The following is a 17,383-nucleotide window of genomic DNA, read 5'->3' on the forward strand; positions in this document are numbered from 1 at the left end:
TAGGTAGTGATGGGCGTGGGGGTGAACGGTGGGTTTGGTGATGGAGAAGTGGATGCAGTGGTGGCCGGGCCAATGTAGTTCGGAGAAGTGGCTGATGAAGGTGTTGTTGCTTGCAGTGAAGATCGAGTGTGTGTCCTGCTGAGTGGGTTGGAGAGGTTACCAGTTGTTTGAGTCAGATGGTGGTGAGGTTATCTAGTAGGGATGCAGTGTTGTGGTTGTTGTGGTTGTCCAGGTGGAAATTGACGTCGCCGAAGAGGATGTAGTCCATGGAGGCGAGAGCGCGGAGTGCAATGAAGTCAAGTATGGATTTGCTGAAAGGGAGATGGGGTCCTAGAGTTCTGTAGACGAGGGTGCCGCAGAGGGTGCAGTTCGGGTTGGTTTGGACCTGGAAGTGGAGGTGTTCCATGTTGGCTGAGTGGTTGTCTGCGCTAGTCGTGTGGCAGAGGGTGCTTTTGCGTATGATGGCGATGCCTCCTCTTGGTCGAGTGGTCTGGTCCTTATGGGTGATTTTGTAGTCATCTGGGATGGTGATGTCCGGGGCTGAAATATATATATACATATATATATATATATATATATATATATATATATATATATATATATATATATATATATATCACTAACAAAACAAAGGTTACAGGGACGTTATAGTTAGGCTCCCATTTTTAAAGCATACCAAACCATTGATATTCAACTGTTATAGTTAGAGCTAGCTCCAATAACTATAACTCATGCACTAAGGTAACTATAACTCGTGCCCACGCCATGCACAGTTTTTTATCAAAAATGTTACTTCAAATATTATAATGATACTATTAATGATAAAATGTCACAAGTGTCTTAATTTGTGCAGTAATTAACAGTGCATGGTGAGGGCACGAGTTATAGTTACCTCAGGGCACGAGTTATAGTTACTTGAGATAACTCTAACTCTAACTATAACAGGTGTATTTCTATGGTTTGGTACACTTAAAATGCAAGCCTAACTAACGTCACTGTAACCTTTGACTTTTTAAGTGAAATTCTATTTCCTAACTATACTTGTAACCTTTGTTTTTTCAGTGAATTTCTATGGTTTATTTTAGCGTAAAGTAATTTTCATTACTATATGAATGTCCACCCACCACCACGCATAGCCTTTGGCTGCGCACAGTAGGTAGGCCCTGCAGCCAGCCCCTATGACCACCCACCCCCTGCTGCACATGGCCTTCCGTCATGCGCAGCGAGGGTTGGCTTGCGCTGCACATGGCCTTTGGCTGTGCACAGAGGGGATTGTCCACAGGGCCTGGCCTTGCCTTGTGGCCCCCTCCCCAGGTTGAAGTTGGTACCAGGGACCCAATCCCCTTGGCCCAGCCTAATTATTAATTTATCTTTCAGGGGAGGGCAACGCGGCCTCCCTCACCAGGCCAATCTTGGCCCTGGGCACTCCGATCCCCTGCAGTGTGGCCTAATTATCTACATTGTTTTGGGGGAGGGGGCTGAGATCAGCCCAGGGATCCCCATCCCCCAGTGCATGGCCTAATTGTTTATTTTTGGGAGGCGGTGCCATGCGGCCCCCTCCTTAGCCAGATCTCGGTCCCTGGGATCCCATCCCCCGGGGCATTGCCTAATTTTTTATTTTTTATGGGGAGAGGGGGCTGTGCAGTCTCCCTCCAGAGGCCGATCTCGGCCCCGGGATCACCATCCCCTGGGGCATGCCCTAATTATTTTTTGGGGGGGGCCCTCCCCAGGCTGATCTTAGCCCCTGTGACCCAATCTCCCCAGGGCCAAGCCATGTGACCTGGGTGCCCCCCAGGGCACCCAGTCACAATGTTGAGGACCGTGAGGGGAGCCTGAAGGCCCCCATGGTCTGTACTGGCTCCCCACCTCCTGCGTGAGCCAGCATTGCTGTCACAAACAATAGCTGCTAATGCAGCTCCCTCTCTGTGAGAGCAACTGTTTCCTCTGTCTGCCTACCTGCATCTCCTCGGGCAAGAAGGCAGAGGAAAGCTCTGCAGGCAGTGAGGGAGAGCTCTCCCTTGCTGCGAGCAGAGTGTTTGCTGTGACTTGGTGGCCGCTGTAAAAGCTCCCGCCAAGCCACAACAAACACCTTTGCTCCTGGGGTGGGCACCTGGGGACATAGCAGGAGCTGGCTCTGAGGGGTGTTGGTCCCCAGGGTCATCTGGGACTCCGTGAAGGGTCCCCCCACTCCAATGAGAATTGCCCTGGAGAGCTGACCATTCCCAGGGTTTGGGGTCAGAAACCTTTACTCTAGCCCCAGGTCGGGGCAGTCCCCGGGGCAGCTGGTGGGGCAGGCAGTCCCCCGCTTTTACATCATGACTAGCACGGGGAGGTGGCGGCACCTGGGGCTGCGGGGGCGGTCATCCCCCCTGCATACACTAAAACTAAAGTCACAGGGTGATGGCAGTTCACAATGCTGTGGGGTGGCCAGATGCCCCCCGCATCTGATAAAACTACAGCCTAGAAAAGGTGGAGGTCCCCGGGGCAGAAGGTGATGCAGGGTGGCTCCCCAGCATTTAGATTATGATTAGCCCTGGGAAGGTGGTATTGGTCCCCGGAACCATGGGGGGGTCTTTAAAACTAAAGCCCTGGGAAGGTGGCATACTCAGAGCAGTGGATGAGGATGGACAGCTCACCCACATTTAGATTGTGATTGGTCCTGGGGAGGTGGAAGTCTCCAGGTCTGCGGGGGCCGGGTGACCTATCAAAACTAAAGCCCCATGGGGGTGGTGGTTCCTGTGGCAGCAGGTGGGGCTGAGTGGCTGCCCCACATTTAGAATGTGATTAGCCCCGGGGTAGCGGGCCATGCAGCCCCGCACTGAAAATATGAATGCCCCTGGGACCTGGCCCACCCCAAGGCCTTACAGAAACAAGCACTGGACCCTGTGCTTTTTGTTTCTAATTTTCACTGGATCAGCAGTGAATCGCAGTGAAAAAGTTTAAAAAATGAGTTTTTACTCTTGGGGGCCACGAGGTAATAAATATATATTATCTACTGATGGTCGCCAGTAGGCAGTTTTATTTAGGACCATGTTTCCATAGAAAAAGCGTTTTTTTAACTTGGCTATATCTTTGCCACCGTTTGACGAATGTTCACAAAATTTTCCCAAAGAGTGTTGCGGTATCTTTGCGTATGGAAGTTTTGGAATGATCCGTCAATCAGGGGCTGAGGAAAAGGGGGCTCAATAAACATTGTGTTTCCCATGTTAATTTCCATAGATTTCTTTAGACATGACTAGAGGCCAAACCACTCGACAGAATTACACCAAATCTAGCAGAAAGCTAGCTGCCAGTACGCAGATTATGTTTTCACTTATTTGGAGTATATCCGTTCAGTAGTTTTTGAGAATATTAAGGAAATTCAAATTTGTATATCTCTGGTTGCGAAGTATTTATGAACAAAGACGAGCTCATTCAGGGAAATGCACAGCTCTGAGTAGCTGCCAACACTTCAAACCAGGAAGTGTTGGCAGCCATCTTGGGAATCGGCTTGAGCCGAGATCCAGAAACAAGGTAAAAATAAAATAAAAGAGGCCAGGGTAGGGACACCCCGACCCCTTAGCACTGGTGCGGTCCCAGAGGGAGAGCCGTGGTTGGATTAACGAATAGTATTGAAAATTACTATATGTTATAAAACCATAGAAATTCACTGAAAAAAAACAAAGGTTACAAGGATGTTATTGTTAGGCTCACATTTCAAGTGTACAGAACGATAGAAATTTAACAGGTATAGTTAGAGTTACCTTAAGTAACTATAACTTGTGACCTAAGGTAACTATAACTCGGGCCCTCACCATGCAGTGCTAATTACCCCACAAATTACGGCACCCATGACATCTTTGCTGACATCATTGATAATATCAATGTTATATTTGCAGTATTTGTTTTTTTTTTTATCTACATGGCGGGGAGTTATTTGTGAATGGCATACCAACCCCTTGGAGAAAGTGTTTTGCAACCGAATTTCAATCGCAAAACATTCATACACTGCTTAAAGATTCAGTAGCAGGAAGGAACGCCCTTAATACGCCCCTTCCAAATAACGAGTCTGTATTTATTCCCAAACCTAATTCGCAATTCAATAAGAGTTGGTAACGTTACTGAATCGCTATTTGGACTTACTGAATAAAAAAAATGCATTTTGGAGTCAGAAGGGCTCTGTTTTTTAAATTCAAAGACTTACGACCTAAAATGGTTTGCACATAAGGGCCTTTAATGTGTTAAAAACCTATGTTTTGAGCTACATGGACAGGAGCATACATTTTTCTTTTTTACTAAATGCCTATACCAACGCCTGCTTTGTGCATAAATCTTTCGTTTGGAGTGTTTTGGTAGGGAAGTTACATAAATATACCTGAAAAGTGTAATATAAAAACAGATCTCGATGTAACTGCCAACAATGGTAGGTAAAGACTACTTAAATAAATTAGGACATTGTTGCTTAAGGGTATTCCAAACTGAGGATACCAATTTCAAACCGTTTATTTATCACGTAAACCAATCAAAAACAATCCATCAAGTAAAAACACATTGTCAGAACTGTTATTATACAATGTGCATTGTATTCTTAAAACATTCAAAACGTTGTTTTGTGTTTAAAATGCACAACTACGTTTTTGTTGTTGGATTTTATTTGCACAGTTTATATTAGCAACAAGAAGCACATTGTGTTTCTTTTTCGTATTAGACTGTCCGTATCTTTCCAAAGTTGATCACGTGGCTACAATTACATTCGATGATAATAGCACTGTTGAGTATACTACTGGACAAAGGCATGTATTTAGTTCCATTAAGAATATATATTTGCACAAGTATTATTACTATTATTTTCATCATCCTCTCATCATGTCTGAGAGAGAATGATCTCATTTAAAAGTCGTATAACTCATATTCTTATTACTGACACATTGTCATTTGGCACCGCCTTTAATAAGGAATTGCTGCACAGATTACATATAATATTTATAGGAAGGAAACACTCCTTCCTTTAAGGCCGTACAGAACACAACACAGGCTTCCACGAGAAGCTCTGCAGAAAGATGCTCTTAAGACACCCAAGCACAGTTTCTGTAAATAGGGAGAAAACATCAGCTTTGCTAAAGATATTTCGGAGCGCTGCTTTTCTTATACTCTGCAGCACATTAAAAATAGTCGTACGTTTGGTTAAATGTCAGGACTTCTCTACTTTATTCTAGGAAGAAGACGTCTAAAGCGACCTAGCACATGTCATGTCAAAAAACGATATTTGATATAAGGAGAGTGAGTAAGGCATTGACCGGCGATAATAAAAACGAGAATTGTTAATGCCTATATGAACGTATTTATGACTGCTTCTTTAATGATTGGAGAGTGTGTTTGTTTGCGTAGATGGTTGAGTAAATGAATGCCATAATGTGAGAACTCATGAATGAGTCAAGGGAAGGGTGTTGATGTCCTAGAGGAGAAGAGGCATGATCTGCAGGACACATTTCTCAAGCTTCAAAGTTGTGAACAAAAGGGTTTGTTTCATCGCATCATGGTGCCAATTTAATACGGCATGTGTAGTCAAATATAGTCAGAAATACATTGAAATTCTACACAGACAGAATGCAGCATAGGTGCGAGGATAAATGTGGAAATGAAATGGTGAGTCCGAGAAAGAAAATTAAAAAATGCGAATGCAAGATGTGAGAGAGATAAATTTCAAAGTATTCGCAGGACTTCAAACAAACATAGAGTTGCTTCATTGGGGATTAAAAAACAAGCAAATGTGCGGTAAAGGGGCGGGAAATGATTTTAGAACTTTAGAAAAAAGTGCCCCACCTTCCTCCTGGCACCTAGAGAATAGCCTCCTACCCCAACATATGTCATTCACATTCGAATGGAGCAAGCCCCCAAAACACACTCCATGCGGTGCACCCTCACCCTCACCAGCACCACAAACCCTAACCTAGAGAAGCCCACCACAATGTCCTACAGACTGAAGCCCCCCTCCACCATGCATGCTGTGCTTGAGCCAGGGGTCAACAGGCCACATAGGTTGAAGGCATCCCACCATGCACCACAGTCTAGAGACATCCTCCTCCTTGACACCATGCTCAACAACACCATGGAAGCATGAGACCCTTCTTGATAGTACTCTTGTTGTCACACATTGCTGGATCAGGCTGTAGCCCAGGGTGCCTGGAGAATTAATTTATTTTCAGAGGACACCACAAAACCTTGCTGGTAAACAAACAGCTGTCCTCTTTTTTGCTAGCAGTCAAAAGCCTGCTCTGGGCACACAATACTGGACCTTTCGTCACCTGCTCTCTTCTGGGTTTCGTTTTGGTTTTTCAACTAAATTAAGTTTGTATGGAATGAAACCCAGAATCTTCACAGACCTTCTGAGTTAGTGCCAGTTGCCAATGAGGATAAAACAAATTCATAGGGAACATGGACTTTAAAATCTATTTTATAAGATTTCAGATTCATGATGAATGCGGGCTGTGTTGTAAATGTGTGTTCTGCACAGAGCTGTGCATATGTTTTTAAGACAATAACCTTACTACATTGCATACACTTAAACGAACATTCTCCGATATTTGCACTTAATCTGCAGACAGCACAGCTGGAAAACGGCAAGAGGGAAGCACTGCTCTCTGCTTCCGAGCTGCGTTGTATGCAGCCAGTGCACTAATTCAGAGCATTTCCAATGTATGTGTATGCCTTACAGGCCAATGTCAAGTCTTAAAAACAGATTCACAGATTTGACCTATAGAATGAGCGTGCTAGTGTTACTGCGCTGTGTGCGTAACTGTATTTGTTGGCTATGATAAAGCTATCGGCACTTCGTAGCTGCTGTTTTCTTAAATCTATAGCCAGAGGTACAAATGACATTGATCACAGCAAAAGACCACTGCCACAGCCCTCAATTTGAGACGATGATTGCCGGTGGGGGCTGTCACGTGGGCCCCCAAGAACCACACCGGAGGCATAGTGCAATTTGACAAGCCTTTTTAATCGACACTAAACTGTGCCTACTCTTTTTCCGCCGTTCCCCCTTATACTTAAACCCACCTACCCACATCATCCCCGACACAACTACTACGCCTCGAAGTGGAGGGGTGTGGCCATTTACCCCCTTTCCAAATATGACATATTGGGTTCACCTGGGTACAACACTACAGGGGCCACCGATTCTCATATTCGGGACTGGCACTTAATTTTCCTCTTCACACATTTCCGGAGAGCAGGAGAGGGAAGAATGCACAAATCCGAAGGATGGAGGAATCAAAAGACAGAAAAACGTCACAAAGAGAGAAAGTAGGAGCATGCAAGAGTGAGATAAAGGGGAAGGCAATGTCTGGCAGTATATTAAAGAAGCATGAGGTGGATTTAAGTTTAGGCAGCCTTGGTATTCTGCGGCGCTGACATTTGTTGATAGTCTATTAACTCTTGCACTGCGCATTATTGCACTGCATCAAACCATACATTTTGTGCTGCCTTGCATGCAACTTGAATCCTACTCGATGAGTTTGCTTAATTAATATTTAACGTGCATGCTTCTCCCCTCTGTTCCTCAAAAATGTCCTGAAATGCCCACAACACTGCAGCATGTGTTTTTTTATTGAGGTACAAAGCCAGATCCCTGAAGAATCAAATAGGTTCACCCTTGGATGTTCCTATACCCTGTGTGCTTGGATATGGAAAAAGTAGTCGAAAAGACTGTTAATTTCACGAGTGCCCCATTTAATTAAAAATGGCAAAATTGTGATTTAATCAATACTGCTCCTTGAAGTCATGGCTCATTGAAAGAGACGATAGTCTAATTATGTTGCTAGTGTTTGGTGTCGCACTCAGAGTGGATCTAGTTAATTTAATTAGCTTCCTACTTTGAAGTGTGGATAGCATTATTTCAGAAAACCTCAAACGATCACTACACGTGCGTCTGATTGAAACACACATTTGTGACACAGTTGGTGTTGCACGCAATTTGGACATATTTCTCATTAGATAATTTTTCGCTACAGGTGGAAGGCACATAAATGGAATCAATGTGTCTTGGCTCCAGACTCCGTGAGGCAGGGAGTATTGGGTGCACAAGAGATCTGTGGTCCTGGACTACAATCTAGAGGTAAGACATTTTTGGGAAATATATTGTACATATCTGAGATTCTGAACGTTTATTTTTGAAAATTTAAGAAGGTTACGGTTCGTCATGATGTACACATTAAAAATCATGGATGCCATTCTGTTATATGTTGCTTGAACAAGTACATCATTATAGTGACAGTCTTTAAGTGCAAGTATCATGTGAACTAAGATAAGTAGTTACCAGCTGCATATTGATGGGAATTGTGATAGCTATTGTTACAAATCAACTGTTGTTACAAATCAAAATGATTTTTAGAAGTCGGTGTTTTTGATGGCTGGAGCTTATTCCGGAGGGAACAGTTATGCTAGCCCTGCTATTAAGGAAACTGTGCTTTCCATGTAAACATTGTGAATCTCAGATTAGGATGGTAATCATTTTCTGAATGAGTTATAGGAGATAGACATTTACATTAGTTCAGGAGACCTTTTTGTTTATATAACTTTTTAATGCACAACTGTCATAGGGAGCCTCTACCTTTGTTTGAGTTTCTAAAACTGAAAACTCACTGCTATGACACAGCAGCAGCTGGTACATCATAAAGGCCTTCCAGGCCAGGCTGACAGAGCAACCCGAGAGCCTGTCAGCTGGTACTGTTTGTCTGCTTTAACTGAAATCAGAAACCACAACTGCAGTGGCAGAAGGAAGGTGAGGCAGGTGATAAGGGTTGAGAAAGGATGGCAGACAAGTTTTTTTGGGAAGAGAAGGAAAGACCTTGCAATGATTGGCTCCCCCATTACTCCTCTGCCTCCACGTAGCAGTTAAAAACGGGGGCAGATAATTTTTGTAGCCATACAGAACATAAATCATAGATGGGTACAAAGTGAATGACAAGGATGTTTTTCATGTTGGGGTTTTGAATGACATCATAGACATCTCAAGCTTAGCTCTTTTTGTCTGATAACACGTCCTTCTATGATAATTTATTTCAAATCAGGACTCGTTTTAGGCCAATGAATCTTTTGACCCAGTTGAGAGACACCGTAGGACGAGATAGCTAATCAGTATATCAATCAATACATCAATAATGTCATCAATATTTATCACAACAATGCATTTCACTTTAGTCAAAGTCATTAATCAGTTCAAATGACACCACCATGACCTTTCAGCCATGAATAACTACACCAGTTTAGTAGAATTTTTAAGAGTTTTATTCCCTATTAGTTACAATCTAATAGCAACTGCGTTAATCTCAAAACCAAGAAACATAATAGCATAGTGACGATATGGCAACTTTGATAAGATTTTATTAAAGCGAGAATCACAAACATCAAAACATAACACGGCGTGAACATAGATCAAGTTTAGCAGAATGTCAATATTGCGTCAGTTCAACAAAGCATAGTCTCGGTCGTTTGTCTATTTGCGTCAGTTTTGGTGAACTCCTGTCCTAGCCACTGATTAGCATTAGCATGTTGGGCTTCATGCAAAACAATTTCGAACACTAATTTGGAAAACATCTAGCTAAGGTCTCTGTCAAAGGTAAGCAGTTGGTACCTAGAAAGGAAAAGCAAACAGACAAATTACAAATGCATTGTCATAATTACCCTCCAAAGATTAGGTCAGTGCACAGGTTCAGTCTTCGTCTTCAGGACATCAGTCAAATCGCCAACAGTCAGAACTCAGCTCGGGGACAAAAAGGCACTTTCCTTATAAGGAGGAAAAGTGTAAAAGGGCAGTCTAAGGGCAAGGATGGTTTTAATAATCTCAAGTCACCAAACAGAGTGACAGAGTTTCTGGATAAAATCAATAGCATTCCCTAACCCACCTAAATGACATTTCTGTGACATGGGTTTTTATCCCTTTTTCGTAGTACATTCCCCCAAAATTCTATTGGACATTTGCTATACCCCACTATCCTTAACCTATCGTATAACACATTAGGTAATCCTAATCTTCACCCCATATTGGTTTACAAGTCTTTGATTGGTCTTTGTAATTGACGTCTTCAGAGGTGGCACGTCCGGTGTGACTTCATCCCTTGGTAATTCTTTGCACATCTTTTGGTCAGCAGTTCCATTGTCTTCCCCGGTTTGAATGACCTTGTACATTACATTAATCTACACTGTTTCAATTTATTTTAACATTTATACCATGGGCATAGAAAATATGTCTGAGAACGGATTTAACATGGTTACATTCATCTTCCAAGTTCGAAGAAAAAGAACAAACAGGGTCATGTACCCTTGTGAGTCAGCACACTGAAAAATAGAAAAATGCATTTAATATGAGAGCGAAACAGCTAAGCTGCAGCTCATGCTAACTTAAGGCTATGAGGTTTTCAATACAGATTTAATAACGCAAATGTTAGTATAAGCTCATTCGAACGTAACATAAACATTTTGGTCATCATTATTAGTTTGCGTATACATTGGTGGCCACTCATCGTGGTCATATTCAAGTGCACGTTTAAGCAAAATTGCTATTACTATAGTTTTCTATGCGGCATCATCACACATTAATTCATAAACATTTCATGTTAATATAGATTATATAAGCTACGCTCTCTCAGTCCCTCCTCTGATGACGTTCGTTATCACACAAACCTTTCCCCTTTGACCTTTCACTTAATTTTTCAGCTTACACTTAATGCGCATTTCAACATCTTGTCCCTTATGTGAACGTTCCCAAATTTCGTTGAACATTTTCTCTCTTTCACTTTCTTCATTTCTTCTGGTTCTCTTTGTCCAATTTCTTTTAATTTTATCGTTAATTTTGCATGCTCCCCATAATCCTAATAGACAGGCCAGAACAATTAATAGACCCCCTAATATTTTTGCAAGTACCCCATTCCAAATATTGCTAAACCAGCTCCCTACTCTGGCAATTCCTTTTCCAAATTTCTCCCACACTCCAGGTTCCTTCAAATCCTTCAAATCTGCACTATCTCTAGTTAGGTTAGTAAGCATACTTCTAATCTTTTTACTATTGTCCGGTATAAATGAGCAACAATGACGCTCGTTGAGCATCTTGCAGACTCCGCCACTCTTTGCTAAAAGAATGTCTAAAGCAAGCCGATTTTGAAGAGTCATAGCTCTTTCCGCAGCAAGTTCAGTATCCATCAGGAGTATAGCCCCTGTGAAATTTGTCAGCATGTTATCCACAATAGTAGACAACTTTTGAATCTTTATGGAGTTTAAAATATCCCCTACTGAAGGAATTATGGCTCCAAATATATCTCCAACGACAGCAGCCGCTGTCTCTCGTTTTTGTCTAGCATGTTGTAATTCAGACGTTTTAGGTATTTGCTTTAAGTCATCAATCTGGTAAATCTTTGGGAAAACTATTCCCAAATAACATGTCCCATACCATCCCTTATGGAGACGGTAACAAGCATTAAGTCCACAAATGTAATAGATCCCAGGGATCGCTGGATCCTGTCCATTTAACATAAATGTCCATTTACTCTGAAACAAAAACACATGCCTGCATTCACTCGTTCCCACAAATAAAGTGTCATGCTCAGATTTTGGCCTATATATACAAAGTCTCCCTACATGTAGTGCATCTATAGCTAATTTGCCTTGTGTCTTGATTGCGGTGTCAGCATAATCATTTGCATATGTGCGTTTTTCTAGCCCCTTTTCTAATCTTTCCTTAAATGCTTTGCGTCTATCATCGGTATGATCTAAGAAGCTTTTCTCTACAGGTGTCAATAAGCATGTCAGATTGTTGCGGTGTGCATAAGCCGTCCCAAATGTAAGTGTTAGTTCAAAGAAACCTCTAACTATTTTTATACTATGCTCCTTAGCTAACTTGTTCAGAAACTCAATCACAGGCACAAAAGAAAACATAACATCCAGATTTGAATAAAAGTATTGCACTTGCTCTTGATTATAGAATCTTGTTAATAGCAAGTTACAATTTATCCCGTAGGTTAGCGGAAGGCTATGATAGGTGACCCCTTCTTGCACTGACGAAGGAATCTTTGTACACACATAACAGTTTTTCGCATCCATGGTCTCAACACACTCATTTAGCAAGCGATAGAAGACATTAGTAGAAAGTTCCCCTTTCGAATTAGTTCCCTCATGCAAGTGTCTTGCATCCTGCTCAAACTTTTCCCACGGTGTTAATGTTGTAGTCTCAGGTTTTGAAGCAGTGTTAGTTGCTTTCTTATCCAACCACGGCATTCCCACAATCACTCCCATAATTATTATTGAACACACAATACCTAATATAGGACACATCCAACCACACACTTTACCCTTTTTGTTACTACCTCTATTATAAGCCATGTCTGTAAAGAATCAGATAGCAGAATAACAATCAACTTGAGGATGATATAAAACTTTTTTTTCTTTTCTTTGATTCAAAAAGTCTCTTTTTCTCTGCGTATATTTACAGCGTTTCACTCACTCCAGGACCCCCTTTTGTCAAATCAGGTTAGCAGCTTGTCATAATCAGGTTTCTCAAAGTCAAATCAGGTTATCAGTGTCTCATCCGGTAATTTATAAGTCTCTCTTCATAAGTTTTTCAGTTTTTGATTTTTTATCAAAGTCCTTTCTTTGAGTTACTTCAGGTACCATAGTATTGGCCTGGTACTTCTCGATCAAAACAGAACGCTAAGAATTCTTGTTGCCATTCAGATGTTGTTGCATATGCCCATTCAGGACCTGCGTACCTTCTATTTGCGGTTCTCTTTCTTTTCAGTCTGCGTTCACCTAGCAATTCTCCTTCACTCAGATCTTCTACTCGAGATGTATCAGTCTCTTCTGTTATTGTTTCACATGGTACGCTTCTTGCTTTTGCAGCCTGTTTCTCTGGCCAGTTATCTCCCTTATGCGTCTTCTTCCGATTTGTCTTTTCAGGTTCAATGTCTAATGCGGCACACAAGAGTTTAATCACCTCATTGTCAAAGTGTCTGTCCCTATCTGATTCTATAGAGACCGGAAACCAGAACCTGGGTATTAGTTCCCTAAGCAGCAGCTTTGCAACTGTGAGACTGTCATTTCTACGTGTGGGATAAGCTTCAATCCAGTGACTGAAAACACACACAATCACCAACACGTACTTCAATCATCCACAAACAGGCATTTCAATGAAATCCATTTGCATCTTGCTAAATGGACCACCAGCTCTCCCTATGTGGCTCAAAGTTACCACAGTCCCTTTTCCGGCATTCATCTGTTGACAGATGATGCACCTGTGACAGGTAACCTCTGCGGTATGTCTGAACTTTGGGTTAAACCAATCAATTTTGAATGACCTGATCATTGCATCTCTCCCGAGGTGAGACTGTCCATGGTAGAGCCTAGCCAATTGTGACAGAAGACTGTTTGGCAAAACTAATTTCCCTTCTTCTGAGACCCACAAGTCGTCAGCCCTCTGTACACATTGCATTCTTTGCCAAGAGCGTTTTTCCTCTTTGCTAGCACAACCCTGTAGTGTCTTTAGCTCATCTAGTGTATCGACCACCCTTAATGCAAGGTTCAAGCATGTGTCATTTTCAGGTTGCGGTAACAATTCCCACTGATCCTTAAACGATATACAGTTCAATGCGCAAAACCTTGTGACTTGATCTGCATAACCGTTTCCCATGGACACAAAGTCTTGTGATTTAACGTGAGCATTGCATTTCACCACAGCAATTTCAAGGGATAACTGAATCGCATGTAACAAATCCTTAATTTGGTCACCATTTTTCACAGGAGAACCAGAAGAGGTCATGAAACCTCTCTGTGACCACAATTGGCCAAAATCATGTACAATTCCAAATCCGTATCTGCTGTCAGTATAGATAGTGACTCTCAAATTTTCAGCTGCGTGGCATGCCTTAGTAAGGGCAATTAGCTCTGCCACTTGTGCGGAATACACTCTTTCGAGCCAGGAAGCTTCAATGATACCAGTTATGGTACATACAGCGTAACCGGCTCTCAGCATTCCGACTGAGTCTCTCAAACAGGATCCATCAACAAACATAATATGTGTATCTTGAATATCAGGTCGTGGCTTGGTACATAGTTCTGTTACCTCAAGACAATCGTGCTCAACTTCCTCTTCATTATTAACCTCAGTATTCTCAGCAGGAAGTAGAATTGCCGGGTTCAACACAGTACATCATTTCAACGAAACATTAGGTGACCCCAGTATAATTGTCTCATATTTGGTAAGACGAGCATTTGTCATGTGCTGAGTTTTCGTTTGAGTCAACAAATTTTCAACTGAATGCCGAACCATTACGGTTATGGGGTATCCCATTACTATGCCTTCACACTGCGTGAAGCTCTGACCAACTGCCGCAACTGCGCGCAAACAACCCAGTAAGGCTGCTGCAACGGGGTCCAAGGTAGCTGAAAAATATGCTACAGGGCGATTTGCACCTCCATGGACCTGTGTTAAGACAGACAAAGAACAAGCATCACGTTCATGACAAAACAGTAGAAAAGGCTTCGTGTAATCATGCATACCCAAAGCTGGTGCCCTGCACATGCACTCTCTCAATTCCATGAATGACTCAAGCTCTTCCTTGGATAAGGCTATGATATACGGTTCATCCTTGATCTCTTTACCTGTCAGCTTTATCAATGGTACTGAGATAATCGAGAAGTTGGGTATCCACTGGCGGCAGTAGCCCACCATTCCCAAAAACATCCTGACATCTCTCTTTATCGTTGGGGGGTTCATTTGCAAAATGGCTGTTATTCTTTCTTTCGATATTCTCCTGGACCCTCTTTCAATTAAGTGTCCTAAGTATTTCACTTCTTTCTGACAGTACTGCAACTTCTTGGGTGACACTTTATGTCCGTTCTTTCCCAAAAGATTCAGTAAGGCGATTGTATCATACCTACAATTATCCCTTGTCTTGGATGCAATCAGCAAGTCATCAATGTACTGCACTAGAGTTGAGTTAAAAGGCAATACTAAGGATTCTAATTCCTTTTTCAATATCTGATTGAAGATGGACGGTGACTCAGAAAACCCTTGAGGAATTCTGCACCAACTGTACACCTTGTCCAGGAATTTGAAGCTGAATAAAAACTGGCTATCCTCGTGAAGAGGTATTGAAAAGAAGGCTTGTGACAGGTCTACAACGATGAACCACTCAGCATCACATGGAACCTGAACCATGATCACTGCTGGATTGGGCACTATGGGGCAACATTTTACCACAATCTCATTTATTTTCCTCAAATCCTGCATAGTTCGAACCTTCCCACAAGGCTTTTCAGACCCATTACCTGTGAATTACATGGGCTACTCAACACTTCCTTCAGGACTCCCTGTTTCACAAAGTCTGCAATTATTTGTGACACTTGAATAAGAACATCTTGTGCCATGTGATATTGTGGCACCTGGAGAAACACTGCTTTTGGTTTCACTTGTACCTTAACTGGTTCTACTCCTTTTATCAATCCCACTTCTTTTCCTGTCAAATCCCACACCTTCTCTGTCACCGTTCCCTGTAACTCGGCAGGTAGGTCAATCACTGTAAGCATCGGGAACAATGTAATCAAGGGGTAATCTTCATTCGCAGTTCCTGTCTCTAACTCTGAGAACTGTCCATCATCCCCTTCATCATCACTGTTTGTCTGCACCTCAATTCCGTCATTGGAACAGGTAATCGAACATTTTGTCTTGCACAGTAAGTCCCTCCCCAGTAGGGATACCGGACTCGAATTGCAGACTACAAACTTATGCAGTCCCTGGAAGTTGCCGATTTCAACCTGCACTGGATCTGTAATCGGATTTGTCAAGTACTGGTTTGCTACTCCGACTACCCGTATGGTACGCCCTGATAGGGGTAATTTCGGAACCTCTGCACTTCTGACGGTAGAGCGTGTAGCTCCAGTATCAACCAAGAATGAAACTTTGTGACCCATTACCTTTCCCTTTACATAGGGTCCCCTCTGATCTACCTCTAGGGACGCTACAAGCCTGCACTCTTCGCTATCTGAGCTGTCATCCGACCACTCCTCATTCATTCCATCTTCACCACGCAATGGAAATTGCTGTACTGTATTATTTTGACTCATCACTTGAACTGTGACCTGCTGAGGAAGCATCACCTGTTGCTGTCACATCGGAGCCATTGATAATTGCATTTGCTGTCTAGGTACCATGGGAACCTGCTGTTGTACTTGCTGCATTTGCACTGGCTGAACACGCGGTATTTGCATTGGCTGCATGGGCTGTAACCCTTGCATCTGAACCATGTTATTTTGGAAGTTCGGGTTTTGATTTCTCAATTTTGGGCCTCTCATATTTTGCAATGTACCGACATTAGTGCTTTGTTGAACGACACCATCCTGCACCACATTTGGACATTCCCGCTTCCAATGCCCCACGCCCCGCACGCGTGACATGGTGACATCCTTTTCATCACTTGTGCATCATGTTGAACCACAACAGTATTCAAGTCTGGACCGCGATTCACAAAACCTCGACCTTGACCTCTCGGTTGTGCCTGAAACACACCATTCACTTGCGGTTGCTGCTGTATCATCTGTTGAACTCCATTTCCCTGTATTCCTGCCTGTGCAGCCCTTATCTGCATCACCATCACTTTCTCCAACTTTTTCTGCTTCAGCTCAATTTCGTCACTACAGTATTTTGCATATTGCAACACCTCATCAATCGGCTTTGCTTGCCAACAAATCAAATGATTCTTAATCATCTGGCTAACCTCTGGTCTCAGCCCTTCAACAAATCTGAACACGAGATGGTTCATGTCTTTTGGCTCAATGGTCTCAGTACCACTGTAATGTTTGAATGCCTTTAACAACCTCTCATAGTAAGCATGTATTGATTCCTTAACCTCCTCTGAGGTCCGGTCGATTTTCTGCCAGTCAGTCACCTTCGGCGACACTTTCTGCTTCAAAAATTCAATCACTTTATGATAGTTATTCATCACCTCCTCAGAGGGAGCTCCGGTCACCTTATACCTTGCCAGCTCCTTCGTCGGCCAGTCTACCCCTCTCTTGCACTCGAGCCACAAATCCGGCGGAACAATGATTTCGAACAGGGTATTCAAGTCTTCCCAGAGACACTTTGAAAGTTTCACGAACCTATCTGTTTGTTGGTACCACTCAATCGGTTTCTCCCTCAATCTGGGATAATCATTTGTAAAAGATAGGATGTCTCCTCTGGACCACGGCACATGAATTAAAACTCCACCAGCTGTTTCTCTCATGGGCAGTATTTTTACCGATTCCGTATCGGGTGAAGCTTTAGCCTGACTCGACCCCGGACTGTCACCTTTCTCCTTATCTCTTTTCTTTGCCCATCTGCCTTCCCACTTTTCTAACGCTCCCCAGATTTGCGCAC

The 17,383-nt window shown here is 42.7% G+C and overlaps 1 protein-coding gene across 1 annotated transcript in view; it reads left to right on the top strand.

The window, feature by feature from the left end:
• The window catches only part of THSD7B (thrombospondin type 1 domain containing 7B), a 2,268,639-nt gene that overhangs the window by 1,367,986 nt on the left and 883,270 nt on the right, over positions 1-17,383 (top strand). Inside the window, exon 13 of the mRNA XM_069225078.1 lies at positions 7,992-8,095. Coding sequence (XP_069081179.1) covers positions 7,992-8,095 — 104 coding nt within the window. The remainder of the gene's footprint in view (positions 1-7,991; positions 8,096-17,383) is intronic.

The sequence above is a fragment of the Pleurodeles waltl genome, chromosome 3_1 (assembly GCF_031143425.1).
Source record: "Pleurodeles waltl isolate 20211129_DDA chromosome 3_1, aPleWal1.hap1.20221129, whole genome shotgun sequence".
In the NCBI taxonomy this organism is placed as follows: Eukaryota; Metazoa; Chordata; class Amphibia; order Caudata; family Salamandridae; genus Pleurodeles; species Pleurodeles waltl.